At 53.9% G+C, this 17,993-nt stretch overlaps 1 protein-coding gene across 3 annotated transcripts in view; it reads right to left on the bottom strand.

The window, feature by feature from the left end:
- ADAMTS2 (ADAM metallopeptidase with thrombospondin type 1 motif 2) overlaps window positions 1-17,993 on the bottom strand; it is a 217,408-nt gene that overhangs the window by 18,165 nt on the left and 181,250 nt on the right. For all 3 annotated transcript variants that reach the window (XM_036080139.2, XM_078067654.1, XM_078067655.1), the window contains 5 exons: window positions 11,123-11,268; window positions 7,354-7,529; window positions 6,614-6,747; window positions 1,485-1,608; window positions 476-556 (listed from right to left, as the gene is read on the bottom strand). In XM_036080139.2, the coding sequence (XP_035936032.2) occupies window positions 476-556; window positions 1,485-1,608; window positions 6,614-6,747; window positions 7,354-7,529; window positions 11,123-11,268 (661 nt within the window). The remainder of the gene's footprint in view (window positions 1-475; window positions 557-1,484; window positions 1,609-6,613; window positions 6,748-7,353; window positions 7,530-11,122; window positions 11,269-17,993) is intronic.

Below are 17,993 nucleotides of genomic sequence, written 5' to 3'. Positions count from 1 at the left end.
CGACCACCCAGGAGGCGGGGCCCAGGTGCCTTCAGGGGGTGGGGGTGAGGACAGGTGAAGGCCTGCGAGGCGTCCCGGCAGGCTCGGAGGGCACGGCCCCACAGGCAGGCAGGGTCGCTCAGAGTTGTACGAACATCCACATTTGCAAGAGATGCCAGAAAGCCCTATTCCAGGTAGACTCTCTTGAGTTTAACCCTGCCTGCCTTCCAGTCGGTGGGGGAGCCTTCCCCCTTGGCCTTGAGATGGAGGAGGGGGTAGGCAGTCACCATTCTGTGAGCTGGGGGTATGGCATGCTTTAGATACATGTCCCTCCCCAGCAGCTCCCAGAGGAGCCCTCTGACCCCAGCCCCCTGGCCTCTCCACCAGGAGGTGATCCCGGGGGCGGGGGGTGGAGCTTCGGCTGGGCCTCCCAGCCTGACCTCTGACCCCTGGGCTCTCTAGCCATCCCCAGAACCGCTGGGCTTCAGAGACTCACCCAGGTGGTGGCTGGTGCTGTCTGCCTCCTGGATTAGCAGGTGTCTGGCTCCTGCCGGGATCTCAAACATCTTGATGTAACCTTTGTTGGGATGTGGGGAGACAAAGCCAGATGAGTCAGAGGAGGCCGCTGGAATGTGAACAACGCATGGAGGGGTCTCGCCCTCGAAGGCCATTCCAGAGGGCTCCATGTTTCATGGGCTTTGACCACCTGCCAGGACGAGGGCTGATGGGAAAGGTACTGTGTCCCAGCTGGCTGAAGCCCTTCTGCTCCTCTTCAAATCCTTTTCCAAAAGTGGGCCTTTTCCGCTGGAAACTTGACGGGAATCCTCGGGAAGGCCCTGGAACCACGCCTGGGCTTGAAGCTAAGATGCCATATCCAGGAGGGAGGCCCTCAGCGAACCACTTGACCTCCTGGACCTCAGCCACTTAATCTGGGAACTAAAGAGCCCTGGGCTCTCGTGGGACCATGGAAAGGGTCACCCCGCACCCTGGTGCCGGCTCGGAGTCATGGCCGTGGCCTTCTTCTACAAGGCAAACCAAAGCGGCTTCTCCCCCTTTCAGACAGAGCTGTAGTCCCTGCAGCCCCACCCACAGGGCTGTCTTCCCAGATCTCAGGTTGGCCGGGAACCCCCGGCTCCCCAGCCCCTGCAGTCTGCTAAGCAGCCCAGGGCGGTCCTGCTGAGGGCGGCAGGAGCTGAGAGGCAGGGAGCAAGGGACCCAGAGGCCAGCTGGGCAGCTCTGGAGGGCAAGGGAGGGGTGCCCTATGCAGGCCCCAGCCCTCAAATAAAGACCGAGATCTGCCCTGTGCACTTGTATGTTGGCATTCTCTGCCCTGACCCTCGAGAGCTGGCTTCCCTGGTCCCCATCCACCCTGGAGCCCGGCTCAGGCTGTGCCTGACTTATGATCCTCCCTCCATGTCACGGCCACCCCCTGCCCCGCCCCCCACCATCCCGCCAGGTGCAGCAGACATTCAGGCACCGGGGGCCGAAGGGAGGGGCTCACTCACCAAGCTTCTTGGGGGAGCGTGTGAATGTGCCCTTGACCACTTTGCAGTGGGTGTTGTCCCCTCCACACACGCCGCACTTGTCCTCCTGCTTGCTGGAGCCGATCACTCCGTCACAACCCACCTTCTGCAGGGGGACGGGGTGCAGTGTGTACTCAAGAGGGCTCCCCGCTTGAGCCCCCAGCCTGATCTGTGCCCCCGGGGCCCTGCCACCTGTCCCCGCGGCAGCTCAGGCCCGCGCCTCCCTTAGCGGTTCCCGATGCAGAGGAAGGAGACCGGGCTTTGGGGAAAGACAGACCCTGTGTGCCCAGCCACGGGCCAACCACTGCCGCTCCCTGCCCCTCCTCTGCTCACCTGGACAGCGTGACTTCACAGGGCTCCACACATTTTCACCGGGGCCACCTGCCGAGGCTGGCCTGGACCGGCGAGCTAGCCTCCGCACGCATGTCTCTGTCCCAATGGCTGCGAATCAGACCTGGCCTCTGCCCTTCTCCTGGGGGGCCACGCAGTGCAGTCTGTCTGGGGCCCCCACCCAAAGCTCGGGCCCGCAGGCCCTAAGAACGCAATGCCCCCTTTAGTCTGTCTCCGGGGTGTCTTGCGCAGGAGGTGACAAGAGTTGGTGAGAACAACTGGGCCTCCATTCTTTCAAGAAATCCTCTCAGTATCACCCACTCGTGTCAAAATTATTCCACAGCGAGCAGGGATGCTCCCTTGCCCTGGGCCACCTGGCCAAAGTAGTAACCAGTTCAGGTTCTTCTACTCTCTATAGCTCTGGCAGCTCACCATTCCCGGGGCCTGGGAAACTCCTCGGAAGGAGCTCCTGCAGGACGATGGCCCTGAGCATGTCGCCTGAGGCCACTCTCTCCTAGCTCAGCCAAGGAAGCCAGCCTGTCCTCTGAGCTGGTCGGCTCCCTCTGCCTGTCCCAGAGTGCACCAGAGCGTCACGGATTTTCATTTTTGCCAAGGCTGCCAGGAAGCTCAGAGCTAATTTTCCCTTCAAGATCATCCCTACCACCTATCTCTGGAGAAACCCACTTCTCCCTCTGCTCTTCAATTTCTGACTTTTGTCTTATGAGGCCCTTTGAGGGCAGGGGCTCTGCACCATGAAAGGGCTACAGAGGAGTAGTTCCTGAATCATGTTTGAAGGTGTGGATAGATGTTGATGATCTCTGGTCTTACCCATCCATGTGTAATCATATGCCCTTTGAATCATTTTTGAAAGTGAGCAGGGTGAAAAACAATCACTGAAATGAACATGCTGATGTTTATTTTAATGATTCCTGAGGCAGGAGGGGAATAAGCCAAGGAAGACAACGTGATCTACCAGGGAAAAAAGAAGACCAAAGGAAAACATCGGTCTTTAAAGGAGCAGAAGCCTGAGCCGAAGCACGCACCTGCCATTTCTAGGTGTGTGGTCTCGGGGGCACGCCGCTCGAACTCTGAGTTTGTTTCCATGCTTGTAACACGGTGTCAGAGCAGTCCAGCCTGTGGGGGCTGTTGCTGGGGGTGTGAGGAGATGGGCTTCGGAAACGGGCTTCGGAAACAGCCCCAGGCTCCCTTCCTCAGGGAAGGCTGGAGGTGATGCGGGGCGGGGTGGGGAGAACCCCCTTTTCAGGCCAAGGCAGTTACACTCCCTGGGAGAAGGGTTGCTCCAGCCTCTCACCTGAGGGGGATTCATGCTCCGTTTCAGACAGAATAAACCAGAAGCAAAAAGCCTCAGGGCTACAGAGGCAGGTGGGAGCCAAGGCAGATGCCAGGGAGTGAAGCAGCATCCGGAAGGAGCTCTCCCAGATTCCCGGACTCCAAAGCCCAAGTCAGATCATGCTCCTTAAGGGAGCACCAGCTCTGATCTAGAAGCTCTTCACTGGTGCATGTGCTCTTCCTAAAAAGGCTTGCAGCCCATGTACGACCCAAAACACTAATTAGAAATTCAGCTGGAGGATATCTGGACAGACGGAAAACGAAGCAACAGGCTACATTTCAAGACACTTGTTCCAAAGGGGACTTTGTTCCCAGAGTTACAGAAGGTGGGAAAAAGGGAAAACAGAATAAATTAACGACTTGATCTGTCAACTCCAGAGATATTAAAATGGCCTGTCACCCTTTTTCCTTACTTCTCAGGCTTTTTGGGTTTTTTTTGGTCTTTTGTTTTTCCTGAAATCAAGGTATGCCTAATAATCACAGCAGACAGGACCTTGCCGGCCCTTGAGAGGAGTGGTTTCGTCTGGGCAGCTGCTGGTCGGCTCATCGGGTGGCATGACCGCCAGGCACAAGCAAGCACCGTCCCCGGCTCGGGGAGCCTCCAACCCTGGCGCGTGTCTAGGGGCCTTCAGGAGACACCGTTTTAACACTCAGTGGTCTGAACGAGGGGGAACATGCTCCTAAGATAAGACGTTAACTGAGTAGAAAAGGCTAATGAAGACCAGGGTCCTGGTGTGGGCCTGAAATCTCGCTTGCAGTCCTGTTGGGGTTGACGGCTCAGGCTGGGGAGGGCTCGTGTCCCCGAGGGGCTTTGCATGGCTGCTGCCTGCTGAGGCCACAGCCAGAGAGGGCTGGAAGCTGGACCCTGCTGTGGTCCAAGCCGGGGTGGGCGACACTGGTGGAGGTGGTGGGCTCCCTGTCCCATGGGGAGGGATGCTGGCTTCTTTCAATCTCTGCCTTTCTCAGTGCAATTTTCGGGTGACATATTTGATAGCCCGCTATTCCTGTCTCAGGGCAGTGGACTGTGTCCTTTATCCCGTCGGCCTCATTTCTTTTTTTTTTTTTTAAAGATTTCATTTATTTATTTGACAGAGAGACAGCGAGAGCAGGAACACAAGCAGGGGGAGTGGGAGAGGGAGAAGCGGGCTTCCCGCGGAGCAGGGAGCCCGATGCGGGGCTCGATCCCAGGACCCTGGGACCATGACCTGAGCCGAAGGCAGACGCTTAGCGACTGAGCCACCCAGGCGCCCCAGCCTCATTTAATTCTTGATACTCTTTTCATTCCCTGCTCTGTGTGGGTGCGTGGGCGCGTGTGCGCATCTTTAGTTTCCTGACACGCCTTCTGCTGTCATTTCCCTCTTCACTTTCCTGAGTCGTCGTGTTCTGATGTTCCCTCATCGACAGCGTCCACTTGGACGTGATTTTTGACCCAGCATGAGATACTTTTACGAGAAGGGCTGCACGTCCCCAGGCATTTGTGAGGACTTGGTACATCGTCTTACTACTGCTCACGTCTTCGGGGTGGTCCCAATCTCTCTGTCTCCTTTGCTTTAGAACTTCCGCAATATGATCACATATAAACGTAAATGTTTCTATTTTCCAACAATGCAAAAAAATCTCTCGTCCTGCTGTCGTTCCTTCAAAATCACCATTAATTAATGAAATGCTTCATCTGCTCTTCTTCGACTGTCAACAGTGGGAGTGAAGCTCGAGCCCCCGAGGCGGTGAATGAGGGCTCTGGCTTCTCCATTATGTTTGCGACCGTATCAGATTTGCTGCTTAAAGCGACTTCTATAACGAAACGTTGCCCGCGCTCACAGCTTGTGTTGGTCATGGTTCTAAAATTTTTCTGTGTCTTAGGATTTTTTTTTAAGATTTTATTTTATTTATTTTAGGGAGGCAGAGAACATGTGCATACGAGCAGGGGGAGGGGCAGAGGGAGAGACAGAATCCCAAGCAGACTCCTGGTGGAGTGACAGCCTGACACGGGCTCAATCCCATGACCCCGAGACCATGACCCGAGCTGAAACCAGGTCAGACGCTCAACCGATGCTGCCACCCAGGCACCCTTGTATCTTACGATGTTTTGACATCTTGAACTTGCTGGGCAGGGACAGGCTGCCCCGCCCTCACGCCCGCTCTTAGGGGTAGCAAAGGGCCGGCCTGGGAGCACGTTTCATATGTAAACCAACAATCCTCCCCGTCACCCCCTTTATCTGCCTCTCACGCACAAGCTGATACTTCCCCTGCCCGAAATCATCCCCAGGCCGGGTACCAGGATGCCAGGGGCCACCCCTCCAGCCCGGAGCCCGCCTGCATCGTTCATACTTGCCCGTCTTCAACTGTTTCCTGTGCCCGGCCTGCCTTCCCCGAGGAAACCCCCATAAAAGCTCTGCCCCCCACCCCTTTCTTTCCCCCGACCAAACCTGGTGCTTCCCCACAGGGCCCTGCATAGCGAGGTGAGCCCTTCCCTCGGGAACCCTAATAACCCACTCTCTCTTCAATGGCATTGACCTCTCTGGGTCGTCACTCGGTCACCTCCGTAAATTAAAACCCCGCAGGAACAAAGGCGATGCTGCTGTTTCTGTTCCTCAGTATGTGGTTTCACCACCTGCGGACTGTGCGGTCCGGCCTCCCTGCGGGACTCAAGGGGAGCGGCTCCCCTGGCCCCCGGCCGCTGAGACTGGAGGAGCCTCCTTTGCTGCGGGCTACCCTCCTCCGTGAGTGGGCAGAACCCTGAGCGCGAGTCCAGCAGCCCCACACCCCACCTCCTCGCTCTCCTGGCCTCACTCTCTTTCTCCAGGGCACCTGCGGCAATCTGCCAGGCTTTCTGCCCGAGACCCCCTGAAGGTCTCATCTCCCAGAAAAACAAGACGGAAGCCAGCCTCTATGATCCTACAATCAGTCCTGCCTCCTCAGACTCTAGGGAGGCCTCCAGCTGTTTCTAGGGAGCCTGGCAGAGGGAGGCCTGTGCCCATGCCATGATCATATGCCAAGGTTATCCCACCGCTGTTTCTTGTGACAGCCTGAGATTGAAGCCAAACATGCAATAATGATGGAAAACACAGCAGGGCATTTCCACAAAGAGCCAAACCAACGAGACCCATGGTGGGCCGCCCTGATCGAGAATGAGCTGTCCAGGGCCCAGCGGAGTGCAAGGATGTGGCAGCGCTTTGCAGAGGGTCGCCTGTGAACCACGTGCGGCAGAATCACCCCAGAAGCACGTAAAATTCATGCCCCAGGCCTGGCCCGAGCTACGGAATCAGAACCTCTGAAGTGGGGCCTCAAACTCCCGGGGGGCCCCTAGACACACTCAAGTCTGAATACCCTTGGCACAGGGAGAGATCATGCCTGCCCCACCCAACAGCCCCAGGAAGCCAACACGTGCGCTGTGCCCGCCCCGCCCCTGCGCCCCCCCCCCCAGCACTCACCCTGCACTCCCCACGCACGCAGAGGCTGAAGGCGTCCTTATAAGAGCAGCGCGTCCCATCGTGCGCCATGCGCTTCATGGACACCACCTCCCCGGTCTCCTTGGACTCGCAGTAGAGGTGACATCTCTCCTTGGCTGGAAGGGAAGCAGCAGGGTGTTGGTGAGGAGGGCCAGCTCTGCTCGCTCTCTCCCCAGGTTTGCTCAAGAGAAGCACCAGGCAAGGGAGAAGCTCTCGCGAGACTCTTCTTGGGCTACACCTGCCCCCACAGGCCTGCCCTGGGCCTGGGGCGGGAAGCGAAAGGGGGCAGGTGACTACAACCCCCCTGGCGTGTCTACCTTGGGGCCTTCGACCCCGGGCTACTGGGCTTAGGAAGAGCTTTTCCCAGCAGAGCCGGGCGGAAGCTGGCGCAGACCCCAGAGGCTCTGACGGCCTTTCCCTCCAGACCGCAGCCCCTCCCCGAGACGGGGACCCTGTCTGCCCATCACCCACTCCCAGAACTGCCTGGCTGGGTGCGCGGCAGGCTGCTGTAACGCACGTGGGTGATGGAGAGAGCACAGCAGGCCTGTGTCTGCTGGGCCGCCCCTGCCCAGTGCCTGGAAGGAACGGGAACGGTACGTTTAAAGTTCCGGGACTGGGCCCGTAGCCACGCCGGCCAGGGTGGGCTCTGCTGACAGCCCCGGCCTGCCCACAGCCCGGGCACTGCCGCTGAGCACCCCCCCGCTCCGTCCCTGGGGGCTCACCATCCCGGTGCTCGTGGGGAAGCCAGTGGTGCTGGGCATCGCCGTGCTCGAAGTACAGGTCCCACTGCCTGCACTGCTCCTCACGGAAGTCAGCCAGGGCGTCGGGACAGTCCTGGGAGTTGCAGAGCTGGAAATCGTAGCCAAGGCCTGAGCAGGTGCGGCCCCCATTGGCCGGGCTACAGGAGGAAGGAAAGGCCTTGCAGCTCGGTGCCACCGGGAAGAGGCCAGTGTGTGGGGTGCCACTTGTGGGATTGCGGGGAGTCCTGCGTCTCAGGTGTGGGGAGGCAGCTACGCAGAGTGAGGGGACTCAGCCCTGCCCTGCCCCAGCTGCAGGCCCGGGCAATCCCCCACCGTCCATTAAGCATAAAGGGGCTGGTCATCCCTCCCCCTGGGACCCCCGCGGGAAGGCAGCATCAGCTGGGCCCCCCTGCATCCCCCACCCCAGCTCCCATCGCTGTGACTGAGCCAACAGTGGGCTGTGGCTGGCTAAAGGTTCTGCCCTTCCTGGGACGTGAATCCAAGATGGAGGAGGTGGCGGAGTCTCAGGCCTGTGCTTGACCCACGCCGGGAACTCAAAGAACAATTCCAAACCAGCAGAAGCCCGCTGCCCAAGTTCCCAACGAGGGTCGGGAAGGCAGCAGACACTCTGTTCCCTGGCTTCCCCCCACCTCAGAGACCCTAATTCCCGCCCTCGCTGAGAACAGCACTCGTCCACAAAGCACTAGCCCCACGGCAAAGGCCAGAAAGGGCGCTGGCTGTGGGCCAGCAGGTGCGTCTGGCAGGCGGGGCGGTGGGGCGCAGCAGGCCCGCACCCCAGGGGGAGCTGGGGGCCTCGGCGTCGCCGTCCGCCCGGCCTGCCTGCGCCGAGCAGAACCCGAGGCCCCACCGGAGACTCGGGCAAGGGTCACGCCGTGCCCACGTGACAGGGATGGTCAGTGTGGCCGCGTGCGGCACAGCACAGTGGACAAGGAACGGGGCTGGCATCCACGGGGCCTCTCCCCCAGGGCCATGTTTTTGAGGGGAAAGTGATACAACACATCTGCGGAGAAAGCAGCAGGAGGCCTCCGTGTTGGATGGGGTGGGTGACAAGAAGGAGCAGCTCTGAGATTTACACCAGGGCCACCACCCACGGGGTCCCGGGGGATGACAGCTCCGACTGGGGCATCCCCAGGGCAGCGTGAGGTGTGGGGAGCGGCAGGAAGGAGGCGAACTGGTTCCAGTGGAGAGCCGCGCGAACTCCGAAATAGAAAGTGAGCTGGAGAATTCGGGGCAGGTGGACGAGGAAGACCGAGTGCAGAGCCGGGGACTAGACCGCCCGCGGTTTTGCGGTCAGAGTGGGGAGAGCCAAGGACACAGGGGGCGCCCGGGCCTGCGAGCAGGGGCCACTGGGAACTGCGCGCCTCCAGGCTGGCCCCCGCGCTGTGGGAAAGGCTGCGGACAGAGGAGCTCAGGGAGCCACACCGTGCGGGACAGCGACCGGTCTCGTGGTCGCCCCCCGCCCCCCCAGGAGGATGCACGAAAGGGGAGGTGCGTGGGGCCCGCCTGGGTTGCTGACACACAGGCTGCGTGGAGCCCGGGAGCCCTGAAATGCTCTGGGCCCCGCAGCTGCCCGGGTCGCCCACCGATGCTGGTGGGAACAGTTGTCACCGCTCCCCGACAGCGCTGTCTGACCCTCACCGATGCGGAGTGGGCACCGGCACTGGGCCTGACGGCTCTTGCTGCCACCAAGGAGGCTGGGCAGCCGGAGCAGGAGAAGCTCCCGAGAGCACACAGGTGCGGACGGACAGAAGAACTTGGGGCCCGCCTCCCCAACCTCAAGCCTGGCCTGGGGATGAGTCCTCTGGACCCAAAGTGCCCGGAGTCAGGCACCAGGCTTCAGGGCCTGGACGTCGGGGTGGGGGGGGCTGGGCCAGATCTGCCCTCTCGACTGTGCAGCCTGGACCCCAGTCACTCCATCGGCACATGAAGGGGCAGGAGAGACTAATCGCAGGTCCTGAGGCTTGCGGCATGCCAGGCGCCGTGCCGTGGGACGGGAACCCAGCACCCCAGAACCTCTGAGGTTCTAACGTTCTGTGCTGTCAATCTCATATGTCATCCCGAGGCAGATATAATAGCCCCAGGGCCGCTTGAAAGGAGCGGGGACCGGGTACTTTGCACCTGACCAGGATGGGGCCTGGAGCCCTCGGGTAAGAATTGGTCAGAAGCAGGAGGAGAGTTCTCCAGACATGAGCTGGTGCCCCAGGGCTTTGGGCTTTCCTACTGCTGGACCCCAGGGCATGGGTCCCTTCCTGACCAGTGTGGACTCTACATCTCTCCCCAGAGCCGAGACTGCTGACCCCCTCTGGCTCCCTGGGGGCCGGCTCAGGGCCTGGCCAAGCGGGGGCCCGGGAACTGTTGCAGAGGCCGGAGCCCAGCCCATCTGGAAGGGCCTCAGAGACCTGTGGGGCTTAAATTTGGGGTCACGGGCTACTTTGAGAAGTTGATACGAAACTAGAGACCTGCTCCCCCAGAAAAACACATGTGTACATAAAGTCATACCCAATCCTGAGAGGCCGTGGTGGGACCCAAGGCAGGGTGATGAGCCTAGGACTCAGGCTTAGGGCTTAGGGCCCCAACCCAAATATTGAGGGGGTCCAGGTGGGTGGAGGAGGTGAATGAAGACGGCTGGGCCGGGCTGCCCCATGAAGGGGGCGGTCTGAGTCGTTCATCGCCCACCAGCCTGTATTTGGGCCTGGTGTTGCAGGGATGCCCAATCTGGAAGCTGTAAATAGGATTCTCTCTCTCTCTCTCTCTCTTTTTTTTTTTTTTATGTGAAATTTCAGATATTTTTGTATTTTCCTGTGAACCAAGATCTTTAAAACACCAAACAGGCCAAAGAAAGAAAGACAAAAGCCACACGTTTTCTGGCAGCCATGGGGCCTCCCTGGGGCAGGCGGAAGACCAGAGGGAGTGGTCATCTGGGGGGGGGTCCCATTCCCATGACTGTACGTGCACCCACAATCAATCCATGAGGTAGGCTGCCTGAGCCCCGGGGGGCTCACCGATGCACCCTGAGTCACACACAGCTGCAGGGACCCGGGTGCTCTGGCCGCACGCCCTCCCTTTCCACGGGCAGTGCGCTGGGTGAGGCAAGGTGCAGGACTGGCCGGGGCCCAGACCTGAGGGATATTCACAGGGTGGGGTGGCATGGGGGGCATTAAAGGAACCTGGGGTAGGATAGCACAGCACAGGCAGGAGGGGGAGCACGGCCGGGCGTGGGAGCCTGGCAGGCACGGGGGCAGCCCCCTAGGCGAGCTCTACCATACACACCCGGGGTGGCATGTCGCTGACCCTGCCTCTCGCCTGCCATCCGGGAGCTCAAGAGGACCCTCTTCCTTATCCCCATTTCCCCGTTGCTGCTACACCTTCTGTCTTCCATGCCCTTGACCAAGAAGGGCAGAGTAAGTTGGTGGCTAGAGCAGAGTGCGGGCCAGGTCGGGGGGAATGGCCCCAGGCCAGCAGCCCAGGAAATGGAGGTTTCCAAGCCTCCAGGGCTGGCTCTGCCCCAGCAGGCTGTGCGACCTGAGGCACGACCCTCCCCCCTCTGAGTCTCTGCTTCCTCCCAGGGATGGTGACGAGGAGCCCGGACTGCCTGCCCTGACACCCTCTCCAGAAGTGGTGGACAGCCACGGGGGCCCTGCAAGATAGGGCCGGCCAGCGAGGGGCCTGCGAGGGCCTCGGGGACCTCAGCTACCATACAGGAGGGCGGGAAACAGCGGGGCCAGCTCACTGTGGGTTGTCACACTGGCGGGTCCTGAACTTCACGCCGGTGCCGCAGGTGCGTGAGCAGGAGCCGAACGGACTCCAGGCGCCCCAGTTGCCATCTCGTTTGAGGATGTCGGGCGTCAGCCAGATGCAGTGTCCTTTAAAGCAGTGCTGAAAGACAGAAGGTCACTCCTAGGACCCACCGTTCCAGGGCCACTCGGATGCCCCATACTCTTCAGCCTGCAGTTCCCTTGATGTCTGCTTGGCCCTGGAGGAACCAGGGGGGCAGACCCCACATCCCCGTAGAAGTTCAGAGCCCCCCATCAGGAGGCCCAGCGAGGTGCTGGCCCGCCCTGCTCCCCCTGATCGCCGCCCCGGCCGCCCACCATCCTCCACGTCTTGTCCAGCCTACTCTGTCCCCTCAGCCCGAGCCTCCCCCACACCCCACACCGTGTCTCCGGGCGAGGTCACAGGCATGCCCACACAGGGCACGTTCACCAAGAAGCAACCGGCCCATCAGGCCAGCGACTCCAGAGACGTACAGCACCTACCTGTCCGTGTTTAAAGGACATACAATGGAAATGAAGGTCGGGTGACAAGCTGACACGGTAAACATTCATGAATGCAGTGAGCACAACACCGGCGCTCGGGGAACACAGACCTACAGCTCGAATCTGGTCACACTGCTCCCCGGCCTCCCACAGGGAGGACGCTTACACAGCTTAGGGCCACTTTAGGAAGAGGATTACAACATGTAAAATACTACATCAGATCAAAAAAGAATGCTGATTTAGAACAAGAAAAGACATCACAAAAAGTTAAAAATTTAACAATGGACCAATACCACACACAACCAAAAGCAAAGAACAAGGATGTTTTTCAAATGAACCGACTGCCACAACTTTTCCTGCAATTCTGAAAGCATACTTGTCCATCCCCTCTTCATATGACCCCCGAGCCATGGGTGCAAGTGCAGAAGCTGGATGGACTCCAGGCGCCCCGGCTGCTGTCTGGTTTCAGGAGGTCATTTTGTAGGTTTGTCTTCCATATGGTGAATAGAAAGATAATGCCGCCATTCCTCAGCAAACTTTCTCTGTAAGGGCCGGTGGCTATTTTGGCTACGTGATCTCAGTTTTAACTACTCAGCTCTGCCACCAGAGCATGACCGCAGCTATAGACCACACATCAGTGAATGGACATGGCTGTGTCCCAATAAAACTTTATTTACAAAAACAGGCAGCAAGTGGAAATGTCTACAGTGGACCTATAAGGAGCTTGGTGAACTCCATCCTCAGTAAGAAAACCACTTAACTGGTGAACATTATTTTTAAAGAACAACCACTTAGGGCGCCTGGGTGGCTCAGTCGTTAAGCATCTGCCTTCGGCTCAGGTCATGATCCCAGGGTCCTGGGATCGAGTCCCACATCGGGCTTCCTGCTCGGCGGGAAGCCTGCTTCTCTCTCTCCCACTCCCCCTGCTTGTGTTCCTGCTCTCGCTCTCTCTCTCTGTGTCAAATAAATAAATGAAATCTTTAAAAAAAAAAAACACTTAAAGTATCTGGAAATTGTCCTAAAGTCGACACAACAAATAGAGAAATGTTTGTTCAAGAAACATTATTCAGGATCTATGAAATCTTGGTAAGAACAGTGGAAGTCCATGGCATTTGGCCACAACCGTTGCCCATACCTTCCCCCCAGCTCAGGGGGCCAGAAGCTTTACTGCCTAGTATCTATCCTCCCTGCTCCCAGCCTGGAGCTATGGTTTGACCCTGGGAAAGGCAAACCACTGGCACCTCCCAATTTATAACTCAGTGTTACAGAAAGTCGATTCCAGACAGTAGAGGCCAAGAGGACTGGGGCTCCCATCGCTAGGTGAAGACTCTACCCCAGGGATGTCAGGCCAAGAATACTGGACCCTGACAGCCCCTTTCCCAGCTTGCTTGTAGGGCAGAGGTCCCATTCTAAAGAGAAAAAGCCAAGAAGAGTAGGGGCTGCCATCCCCATCCAGTGATGCACTCGTAGGCCAGGATGTCACTCTGGGAGAAGCGGGCCACTTGGCCCCTCGTCCCAGTGCAGTGATGCAGTGGTCTTCCCAGAGGGAGAGGGAGAACAGCCAGCCCCATAGCTCTCCCTAAGGGGACTGACCTTATTTGGAACAGAGCATGGGGAAGTTCATACCTACAGGCATTGTCTAAAACAACAGGAATCTTGGTAGTGAGTTGAGCAATTAAGAGGAGGCCAGGAGATCCATGATGCTAGTAGCAAAAAGTAAAATGGTAAAACAACCAATAGCATAACAAAAAGAACCAAGGCAAGACAGCTAAGAGACCTCCTGGGGTCTGAGTAAGGCTCAAAGACTGGCAACATCCTGCTTTTGTGAAAGGCTCAGAATTTCACTGGGTCATACTGTGGACAAGTCGTACTTGCGGGCATTCTCAAAACCACACAGGAGCCAGTTAGCAGCTAGTGAAACCTAACTGGGTGATACCAGTAGAGACAGAGCAGCCAGAGCCTTACCAGGAAAATCAGAGACGGAGACAGAGACAACCTGCCTAATACCACTGTGGGAATGGGGGGCCTGTCCGGTCAGGGGGACAATGCACGGGCCCAAGGCTGTGACCTCTGGGGGGGGGGCAGTATCAGCAGCTGCATACTGCAGGGCAAACAAATACAGTTTATGGAAAGAGTGTGGCCGAGTCGCTAAACAAATAAACAAGCAAACAACAGCACGACAAGGTCCAGGGGCATCAATATCCAGAGTCTCTTCAATGTATTATCTACAATGTCCAGTTTCCACCAAAATTTCTGAGACATGAAAGGAAACAGGAGAGTGTGATCTGCACATGGGAAAGTAAGTGGGTGACGGAAACTACCTTTGAGGAGGTCCAGATGTTGGACTTAGCAGGCAGATTTCAAAACAGCTCCAAGAATAAAAGGGAACCATGTCTAAAGAACGGAAGGAGAGGAAAGGACAAGTCTCACCAAATAGAGAACATCAGGAAAGAGGTAGAAACTACTATGAAAATGTAAACAGAAATTCTGGAGTTGAAAAGGTCAAAAACTGAAGTGATAAATTCACCAAGGGCTCAGCAATAGATCTGAGCTGACAGAAGACAGAGTCCATGAACCTGAATACAGATCAGTAGCAATTCTGCAATCTGAAGAGCAGAGAGAAAAAAGAATAAATAAAAATGAACAGAGCCTCTGAGAAACATGGGGGGACCACTGAAGTGCCAGAAGGACAGGAAACAAAAAGGAGCAGAAAATATTCAAAGACATGATGGCTGAAAACTTCTAAAATTTGATGGGGAAAAGAATTAACCTATACACCCAAGAAATTTAACCAACTCCAAGTAGAATAAATGCAAAGAGAGCCATACCCCGACACATTATAGTCAAGCTGGTGAAAGACAAAGAAAATGTCGAAAGCAGCAAGAGGAAAAAGACTCATCGTGTATAAGGAAAGCCAAATAAAATCAAGAGCTGATGTTTACTCAGAAGTAATGGAGGTCAGAGGTAGTGGTGTTAACCAAGGATAACCAATAAAACTATCTCTCAACAATGAAGGTGAGACAAAAATATTCCCACACAAACAAAAGGAGGAGAATTCATGGCTAGCAGATTGCCTTGTAGGAAAATACTAAAGGAAATTATTTAGGTTGAAAGCAAGTGACGCCAAAGAATAATTCAAATCCACATGAAAAAAACAAAGAGTGCTGGAAATGGACAATTTTCTAGAAAAACACAGACTACCAAAACCGATTTAATAAGATACAGAAAACCAGAATAGACCTATAATAAGTAAAGAGAGTAAATGAGTGATTTAAAATTTCCCATAAATAATAGCCCAACCCCAGATGGCTTTGATGGCGAATTCTACCAAATGTTTAAAGAAAAATTAACACTACTCCTTCATGAACTCTTCCAAGATACAGAAGAAAAAAGAAATTCCTTAACTCATTCTATGAGGCTAGCAGTACCAAAACCAAAGGTACCACAAGAAAAAACTGCAGACCAATATCTTTTCTGAAAATAGACACAAAAATCCTCAACAAAATCCTAGCAAATTGAATCTAAGAGCATATTAAAAGTTTATACACCATGACCAAGTGAAGTTTATCCCAGGAGTGCAGGGTTTAATATCTGAAAATCAATCGGTGTAATAAGCCATATTAACAGAATAAAGAACAAACTGTACGATTGCCTCAAGACTCAAAAAAAGAAATCTGGCAATAGCCAACATCCTTTCCTGAAAACACACACACACACACACCCCCAGACAAGGAATAGAAGAGAATTTCCTCAATCTGATAAAGAACATCGAGGAACTACCCATAGCTCACATCACGCTTAATGATGAAGGAATGAATGATTCCCCCCTATGATCAGGACCAAGACATCTACTCAACACTGTACTGGAAGTTCTAGCCAGGACAAGTAGACTTGGCATCCAGATCGGAAAAGAAGAAGTAAAACTATTTCTATCTGCAAATGACCTAATCTTATATATAGAAACTTCTAAAGAACCCACTAAAAAACTATTAGATCTAATAAAGAAATTCAGTGAGATTGCAGGGCACAAGATCAATATAGTAAAATCAACTGTATTTCTATGAACAGTTTATCCTATGAATGGACTGGAAGTTAAGAATCTATCTATAATAGCATCAAAAAGAAGACAAAAAAACCTTAGTAATAAATTGAACAAAAGAAGTATAAAACATGCACAATGAAAACTACAAAACATTGTTGAAATAAATCAAAGATCCAAATAAAGACATCCCATGTTTATAGATCAGACTGTTGATACTCTAGATTCAATGTAATCCTATCAAAATCCCTGCTGCAGTTTTGCATAAATTGAAAAACTCCTCCTAAAATTGATATGGATATCCTCACTAACAGTTGGTATTTCCTGTCTTTTGGGTTCTAGCCATTCTGACAGGTCAAAGGACCAGAAACAGCCTAAACAATCTTGGAAAAGAACGAAGTGGGACAACTTACATTTTCCTATTTCAAAGTTTAATACAAAACTACAGTAATCAAGAGAGTGTGGCCCTGCCAGTGGGATAGACAAACCTATCGATGGAACAGAATGCAGAGTCCAGAAATGAACCCTTACATGTGGTCAGTTTGTTTCCAACAAGGGTAACAAGATGATTCAACAGAAAGGGAACAGTCTCTTCAGCAGTGATGCTGAGATGACTGGATGTCCACAAGCAGAAGGGTGAAGTTTGACCCCTACCTCACACCTTGCACAAAAGTCAACTGAAAATGGATCATAAGCCTAAAGGTAAGGGCTATCCTCAGAATGCAACACAGAGATAGATCTTTGTGACCTAATGGCAATGGTTTCTTAGATACAACACCAAAGCACAGGCAACAAAAGGAAAAAAATAGATAAATTGGACCTCACCAAAATTAAAACCTTTTGTGCATCAAATGATACTATCATGAAATTGACAAGACAACCCACAAAACGGGGGGAAAAGTATTTGCAAACCATATACTGATAACCCCAATAAGGGACTTGTATCCAGTATATATAAAGAACTCTGATAACTCAGTAATAAAAAGATAAATAACTCAATTAAAAAATTAACAAAGGATATAGATAGACATTTACCCCCAAAACATATATATATATATATATATATATATATATATATATATGAGAATCACCACTAAGCACATGATGAGGAGATGCTCAACATCCGAGGTCACTAGGGAAATGCAAATCAAAACCATGAGATGACACTTCACATCCCCTGGGATGGTTACAATAAAAACAGACGATAACAAGTTTGGGGGAGGATGTGGAGAAATCAGAACCCTCACACAGTGCTAGTTGGAATGTAAAAAAGGTGCAGCTGCTTTGGGAACCAGTCTGGCAGTTTCTCAAAATGTGCAACAGAGCTACCATAAGATTTAGCAATTCCACTCCTAGGTACATATCCAAGAAAAGTGACACATCCACCCATAACTTGCACAAGAATGCTCACAGCAGCATTTCTCATAACAGCTAAAAAGTAGGAACAATTCAGATGTCCATCAACTGATAAATGGATAAGTAGAACACAGCGTTCCATACGATGGATGATTATGCAGCCACTCAAAGGAATGGAGTACTGACACGTGCCACAAGACGGATGAATCTTGAGAACATTATGCTAATCAAATAAAGTCTGACGCAAAGGACACATATTATATGATTCCATTGATAAGAAATATCCAGAAGAAGCAAATCTACAGAGACAGAAAGTAGATTAGTGATTGCTCAGGACTGGGGCAGCGGTTGAGGGGAGAGGATGAATCAGAGACTGCTAATGGGGACGGCGCTTCTTTCTGGAGTGACAACGTTCTAAAATTTGATTGTTGTGATAGCTGCACAACTCTGTGCATATACTGAAAGCCACCGAATTGTACACTTCAAAATGGGCAGTTTTGCTTTATTTTATTTTTTAGAAGTCATTTATTTTTTTGAGAAAGAGAGAGAACAAGCGGGGGGAAGGGCAGAGGGACAAGCAGACTCCCCACTGAGCGAGGAGCCCGACGCGGGGCTCGATCCCAGGACCCTGAGACCATGACCTGTTGTGAAGTCAGACGCTTAACTGACTGAGCCACCCAGGCGCCCCAAATGGGCAATTTAAAATGTGAATTGCATCTTAGTAATGTTGGGTAGGTGGGGGGGACCAGGTGGCAGGTGGCACTGGTCTGTGTGTGACAGCTCGCTAACCCTGGCTCTAGCATGTTGAGGGACATATTTTCTTTTTCAAAATTATTGATAATGTAGAGAAGTTATTGGTGGTGTCATGGGAACATTTAGAGGAGCGAATCTGGAGACACTGCTCTCCAGTTTGTTTCCGGATGTGGATTTCAGGGCATTTCAAGTTTTCT

This window comes from Halichoerus grypus, chromosome 2 (genome assembly GCF_964656455.1).
Source record: "Halichoerus grypus chromosome 2, mHalGry1.hap1.1, whole genome shotgun sequence".
Classification (NCBI taxonomy): Eukaryota; Metazoa; Chordata; class Mammalia; order Carnivora; family Phocidae; genus Halichoerus; species Halichoerus grypus.
Note: the sequence above shows the minus strand (reverse complement) of the source record. Positions and strands in the feature narration are given on the sequence as shown.